This window comes from Aulonocara sp. 'chitande type north' Nkhata Bay, linkage group LG20 (genome assembly GCF_057382095.1).
Source record: "Aulonocara sp. 'chitande type north' Nkhata Bay isolate Kocher_YH1m ecotype deep benthic linkage group LG20, A_spYH_male_GT1.1, whole genome shotgun sequence".
Lineage (NCBI taxonomy): Eukaryota > Metazoa > Chordata > Actinopteri > Cichliformes > Cichlidae > Aulonocara > Aulonocara sp. 'chitande type north' Nkhata Bay.
Genome location: NC_141363.1, coordinates 23,950,877 through 23,957,849, shown reverse-complemented (window position 1 = coordinate 23,957,849; position 6,973 = coordinate 23,950,877). Strand labels below are relative to the sequence as shown.

General features: G+C 39.7%; 1 protein-coding gene across 1 annotated transcript; it reads left to right on the top strand.

Moving 5' to 3' along the window:
• The first annotated feature begins 3,228 nt into the window (after window positions 1-3,228).
• On the top strand, window positions 3,229-6,129 carry tmdd1 (transmembrane and death domain 1). The gene is made up of 5 exons (XM_086277697.1): window positions 3,229-3,343; window positions 3,715-3,906; window positions 4,212-4,331; window positions 5,173-5,316; window positions 5,797-6,129. The coding sequence occupies exons 1-5, from the start codon at window positions 3,274-3,276 to the stop codon at window positions 6,030-6,032; spliced, it is 762 nt and encodes a 253-aa protein (XP_086133823.1). The 5' UTR covers window positions 3,229-3,273; the 3' UTR covers window positions 6,033-6,129.
• Window positions 6,130-6,973: the final 844 nt, after the last annotated feature.

The following is a 6,973-nucleotide window of genomic DNA, read 5'->3' as shown; positions in this document are numbered from 1 at the left end:
GCTCAAACTTAAACTAAGGGAGAGGCCAACATCCAATTCCTGCCGCACTCATTGCCACCCCCTCAACCTCGGAGGCTTCCTCATAAATCTCACAGTCCCAATTGCATGCTCTGCACCAACTTCCAGGTTCTGCCTCTATCTTGAAGCTTAACAGTGAAAGTAAAGCTCAAGGCTTTCCTTAATGTAACTTAGGAATCAATGTTCCTGCAAAAACACACTGATTTTGATATATTACTTTGGGGAAACGGATGAATCGGAGCCAGAAAGAAATTCAGAGAAGAAGGTTGAAGAAAACTGCGCAGTGTTTTGGCAATGTACATTTTTATCTTTAATTTCAGACGCTGCCAGAATATTCCATGTGTTCTATCCTTCATTCCACCGGAGTCTGTATCTGTATTTGACCAGATTTCAGTGGTGTGAAGTGTAAGAGACATGGAAATACGACTTCAGTCACAACAGCAGAAGGCAACTGAGTCATAGGTTATAAACGTGGCAATTTGAAGTTTCTCAGTTTCTACCTGCTGTTTTATGGTTTGCATTTTCAATGTTGGAAACTATTAATTTCTTCACAAGGTGCTTCCATTTATTCACTGTTGTATAGTATAGTTTATGTACTTTTTGTGTGAAATAAGCTATGCATACTTTTCAATCAATATATACTGCATTGAAAAACTGTTTAATATGAATAAATTTTCCAAACCTTGTGCCCAGTGTTTCTTTTTTTTCTAAAAGTGCAACATCTCAAATCATTACAGAGCTATTATACCACCCACACCCGAGTTTCCGTGGTTCTCAGCCCCAAAGCATGATTTTTTTTCATTAGCCAACATGGAGAATTTAAGACTCAGCCCACACAAACAACCTTTACTGTTTGGCAAATGAAGCTTATTAACAATTTAAAACATGCCCTCACTGTAGCCCACACATTAAACATGTTTCTTGGTGCTAGAGAGATGCCTCTCCACTACTCCCATCACACTTCTCTCCAGTAGCGCACATTAAAGGGAAAGGCAAAGATAATAGTCTTTGCTGCTTTACTTTTCCATTCCTGAGTGTTACACTGTGCAAGATTTCAGCATTTTGTGATGCAGATTCCATGTGTGGGCTATGCTTTGCAGCTTTTATAAAGTCTATAACTACAGGGTTTTCTTCTCTCTCTTTTTTTAAACCAGACTTGGAGATTTTAAGAACTGTGTCATTTAAAATAAAGCATTGCATCTCAAGGTTTGTGCTCATCTGTCTTTATGGCAGGGGTCTGTCTGAAATAATAATAACAAAACAGAGCTAAGCAGCATGTTCTTGGCTCATGGTTATGCATGTGGGTACATGCATGTGAATATAAACTCAACAGTGGCTGAAGCTTTTCACAGTGGCTTGAAAAATATTAAGATTTTTTCCAAGTGGCCTCTAAAAGGTTTTAGACATTTGCACTACCAGGCTTTTAAGTGCATTGCTACAAGCAATGTGGGGGTTTTTTCAGACAGCAAACAAACACAATTGGGACAATAAAAAAATGTGCAAGCCCTGATGAAATGCCCCCAGACACAGACGAATAACAAATCAAAGGAAATTCATGAACTCTTGACCTTTACAGTGAGGGGATCCGGTTCCCTGTGTTTTGGTTTGGGGGCGCATCTCACTGGGATTTTTTTGGTTTCAGCATTTTCCTTTAGAAGAAGCATTCACACCTAAATCAATGCAAATTAGTTTTGAGTCAAATCCTATTTTCCTTTGAATAATTATTTTTATACTAATGGGAGTGGTCCACTCCAGGATGACAATGTCCTTGTAAACAGGACACAAGCAGTCTCTAAAATGTTTGATGTGTATGAAAATGGCAATAATGCAGTGGCTGAATCTTTTGCCTATGCACGAAGGCACGAACGACATGTTACACCATGCTCTCCATACTGATGTTGCCCGAGTCAACAGGTAAGTAATGTGAAAACACACCCCTTGTGTGAAGCATGCAGAATTCATGTCACTATGGTAACAAACACAGCTCAAAACAGTAAACCAAAGAACAAACTAACAATACTCACATGGCTCCTACATCTCCCCTACATCAGACTTAAATCCTGTGAAATCTTGTGAGTCAATCCATCCACTATGTTGCTACAGGGAAGTGGCATCTCCTTATGCACGCTTATAAAAGAGAGTGGCCAACTGACAGTTAAAATCATCATAATGCGCTACATTTTTCAAATACATTTCAAGCAATTTGGGTTGTGATAAATGCAGGACATTTACTTATAAGATAGGATTATTAAGTTAACAAAAAATGTGTGATTACCAAAAACACATTTGGGGTTGGGGGAGGGTGTAGGCTTCATAGCCAGCTTGATAGGAGGTGTTCAAGTTGGAGCTATAATAAGTGACAACATCCATAGATACAGCTGTAACAGGACGATGTGAAGGGCCAGTGAAATGTCATCCTCTGTTGACCTTTTTACCAGTAAGAAAAGAAGTATTAATGTAGAGAGGAGGGACACCTTTTCTGTTCAGTGCTAGGACCAACTCCTCAAATCACTTCATAACAAGTGAGGTCAGAGCCACTGGGTGATAGTCATTTAGTCATTGTATCTTTTTTCAGCACAGTGCTTGTGATAGGGCTGTCCACAGGCTCTTGCTTCCAACAAGCCAACTTGTGCGACTGTCTTCCAATCAAAAGTTGTAGCCCTGAGTTTGAGGATGTTGCATGATCAAGGTTGTCATTCATTTGTAGCCATTGTAATAAGTTTTAAGTTTGTTTTTGTATTATTCCTGTTGAAGTTTGGAAATAAACTAAGATGGTTTTTAAGAAGTGGGGGGTATGTTTATTGTCTGTCCCAAATGGGAAACAAAATAAATGACCTGTAGCTGCAAAACACCTGAAAATCATGCCTAATAAATCTTCTAATAAATCTAAAGTATTTTTTAATACTCTTTTTTTCTTGTTAGAATTTTCCATTTCCCAAAATGATAAGTTGTTTTTACTATTGTTATGGTTGCCAGGACATCTTTGTAAAATAGATTTTGTAAACTCAATGGATATTTTTGCTGTTTAAATAAAGATTTTTTTAAAAAAGTTGTTAACTATAACCCTTGACATACAATAGATATATTACTAATCCAAAGATATTAATGAATGATTAACAAAAAATAGATTCCAGTCATATTCAAAACAAAACTGACTCAGCTACATTGTTTACATTTGAATTCTAGATCATTTAGACTTTTTGGAAATAAACATCCTTGATTGTTAGCAGCATTAAATCGGTCTACACAGCTGACATGGACATTTTGAAATTTTGTTTCTCTTTCTTCTTTCTGCTACACAGTTCAACAGTCGGAGAGGACACAGGTGAGAGAAAATGTTCTTATGCTGGGTTCGTATCCATTAGCAGACAGCAATACTGGAGCTGACACAGGAAGTATGAAATTTGTGATTTTCCTGTTCTCTGTTATAAAGTATGAATTATTGAGTTTCTATGCACTGCAGATGAGAAGGATAAAATGACAGTTTCACGCCATAAAAGCGGCACTTGTTAATTGAAAGCACAGCCGTGCTGCAGAAATGTTCTGTTGTGTCTGCACCATGCTTCATTAAGCATGACATTTAATGTGACAGCAGCTGATTTCAGTGTAGGGTCACGTTGCCATGTTGTTGGTTAGACTGGTGGTCTTCCTTGAGTTTATGCACCGCTTTTAGTAGTTTGTGTCATGGCTGTTTAGTGGCGGAAGACATTGATGTCCAACAACTGGAACGTTTAGTGGAGATGCTGACACCTAGGGAGTGTGAGGACCTCCTGTCTGCCCTCTCTCACCCAGAGGAAAACATATTTGAGCACCTTCAGCGCCTCTCGCCAGAAAAAAATCTCCTAGGTCTCCAGCCTCGAGCCAAGAGAGAGACGCCTTCTGCTCTAGGTTAGCTAAACTTCTACATCTGAGGATGACAGCAACACATAAGTCACAAGCTTCTTATTTATACATTAAACATTAAGTGTCACTCTTCATTTCAATGCAAAAATAAGTTATAGAACAAATAATGCAAAGTTAACTTTTTAGCGAGAGATGAAAAGACGCTATGAGCTGTAATAAGGTATAAAGACAAAGCGCACCTTGAAACCTGTCTGTTTCTCACACAGCCAGCTCAGCTTAGAGAGTTTCTGGCAGCAAACTGACAGTCAAAGAAAAGTCTTTCTGAGGGCCATATGTTTTGTGTTTACTAGATAGTGAAGCCCAGTGCCAAACGGCCCTGACAGACTGGCTGCTGAGGTACGGCAAGGAGACCTACTATGACAGGCTTTCACGTGCCTTGCATCACATCGGCAGAACAGACATCGCCACTGGTGAGAATAATGGTGACTCCTGCCTCCTGTAGCATGGAATCATTTATTTTTAAACAGAACAACTGTGTTGTGCTACTAATGTAGTGGTTTTCAAATTAAAATGGCTGACTTTTTATACACAGTACAGTGTTGTTGATAGGAACAAATCCCTATGAGCAGACATCACAGCATGTCCCTTGACAAAAGGAAATTAGAACAAAGCCTCATTTGGGTACATGGCAGTGTATTTTCAAAATTGGTTTATTTCGGTCAAGAAGGCCTCCTCAAGATTTTAACAACAGTGTATAATTGCTTCATTACTCTGAGATTTATTTTAATTGGAACTTCAAAAGTGGCATATTTTGCAGAATGCCAGTCGTTGGCATGTGTTGCAGTCCAGTGTGCACACAAGTCCACAGCCGAGTGGCGTTGGGTAGAGGGAGGTGTAAATGATCTGACAGAGGACTCAGTGGAGCTGACACCAGCCACAGAACAAACCATCTGCTCCTTTCATCAGCAGCTTTGGAGTGAAAAAAAGACAAGGAAAGGATAGGAAGAGATGAGCTGGAGTTTGGGGTGGGGTGGAGTGGGGGCCTTGATGGAAAAGCCTGGATGCAAAATGTAGCAATTATCTTACACTTGATTGCATTTCTGAAGAGCTCTACTCATACATCGAAACCTCAGAGATTCATTTTGTTTTATTCTGAAGGACAGCAGGAGCTCTCCTGCTAGAAGTAATTATGGTCATTGCAAAAAAACAACAATCAAATCCAATTTTACAATCTTTTATAGGATACGTAAACACATTTATACCTTGAGATGCAGAGAAATAATGATCGCTTGTGTTATTTTGTCTTCACAGAAGTGGGGAAGAACATCAACCAGGACAAAGCCCTGAGCCTGAAGCGCTATGTTGAAGATTATCACAAATATGTCAACTCTTTAAACTTTGTTTCAGACACAAAACACCAAAAGCGCGGACACCAGAGGGTCAGAAAAAGAACGGGTATGATCACTTAACTCAAAGCTTGAATTTTTCACTTTTGAGCTTGGTAGATCATAAAACAGGAAAACATGATAGACAACTAAGTCTTAGCAACTGTGTCCATGCTAAGCCCAGATCTGTGACTACAGATGTCCAAAGGAGATTTCTGGGTTATTCCTCTGGAGACTCCATGAATGACAAATGGTATAATGTTTCACTGAACCCTGAATCTATTAAGTGTTTAGATGAGATGACAGATTAGATTTGGTGGTCGTGGGCATGCTTCCAGCTCATTACTTCTCAGTATCAACACTCTCGCTATACAAGTAATATTTCCCAGGACAGTTAGGAAACCCAAAATGTAATTATCACCTGTCCATTTCGTCAGTCTCCTGGGTGCTTCATTCAAGTTAAAACTTGACAGAAATGCTCCCATAATCCTTTGAGATGGTAAGTGTGTCTGTCCTGTTTGTGCTGTGTGTGTGTCTGTGTGTGTGTTAGTTAGCGATCTGACATGGCGTGACCTGGATCTGATTGTGGAGCAGGTTCGCGTCCCTCCGTACCAGAAGGGGCCTTTGGATGTAGCTATGCCAGTATTGTACGGTCTTCTGTTGGGCTTCGGGGGCACCTTGCTCATAGGCACAGCTTTACTCCTCGTCATTGTCCACATTTCTCATGGAAGGCTTCAGAACTGTCACTCCAGAGCCACCAGCAGTTCCAGCAATAAAGCCATGTAGTTTGGGGAGCTTCTGGAATGTCAGATGTAAACATTCCAATTATCAAAAATGAAATAAGTGTACAAAAATAAAAGCTGAACATATTTTGTCTTCTTTGGTTTTGCTGTTCTGGTAAGTCCTGCAGAGAAATATGCCTGAAACATTCAATCATCACCAGAACCAATGCAGGACCTAAATATCGATTCTAAATCACTACTGCTAATTATGATAAATGTGACAAGCATAATGTAGTTTGAGATCAAATAATTATCCTTGTGTGTATTGCTAGACTGGTAAGTGTTATTGTCTTGCCAGTGGGTAGATGACTGGTACTGTGACAGATGCGCTGGAACCCAGCCCTTACACCAAAGGTTGTTCCAGTGTTACTGTGATAGTGATGCCACCTTCCATTTCCCCTCCAAGTGACGGCAACGTGCCCGTCTGGCATCGAAGAACAACTAATTATCCAGCCTGGCGCCTGCTTCCCCGGAGCCTGCCGATACCTCCACAGGCAATCCAAAAGACTAATAACAATGACAATGCTAGCAGACAATGGAGCACTCGTTGTGATGGCAGCTTCCAGCGGGTGACAAAGCCAAACAGAAAACACAGGGCTATATTTTTTGAAAGTGTAAAGTGGGAAGGACTCTTAGCAAGCTGAAATAACTTGATATTTGAGATGCAGTAAGTCAGTCCAGAATTTGTATCGGAAGACCAACAAAATAAAAATGTCTAATTTCAAATTTACTTTGTTGACATGTGCAAGTTTTAATTAAGAAAAGCATTTTCTCAGAATATTTTTTTTACTTACTCTGCTGAGACAAACAGTTTCATAATTGCAAGATAGAAAACAAGCTCACAGCGCTGGAGTACTTTCGAGCTTCTTGTTTCTTACTCTAACACTACTTTCTTCGTCATAATTGAACTAATTACTTCATTATACAAATCTGGCCTAATGTGCT

Coding starts and splice junctions, on each gene's coding strand:
- tmdd1 (XM_086277697.1), top strand. CDS start 3,274: ATGGACATTTTGAAATTTTGTTTCTCTTTCTTCTTTCTGCTACACAGT. Junction 3,344..3,714: donor AACAGTCGGAGAGGACACAG/GTGAGAGAAAAT, acceptor ATGGCTGTTTAG/TGGCGGAAGACATTGATGTC. Junction 5,317..5,796: donor GAGGGTCAGAAAAAGAACGG/GTATGATCACTT, acceptor TGTGTGTGTTAG/TTAGCGATCTGACATGGCGT.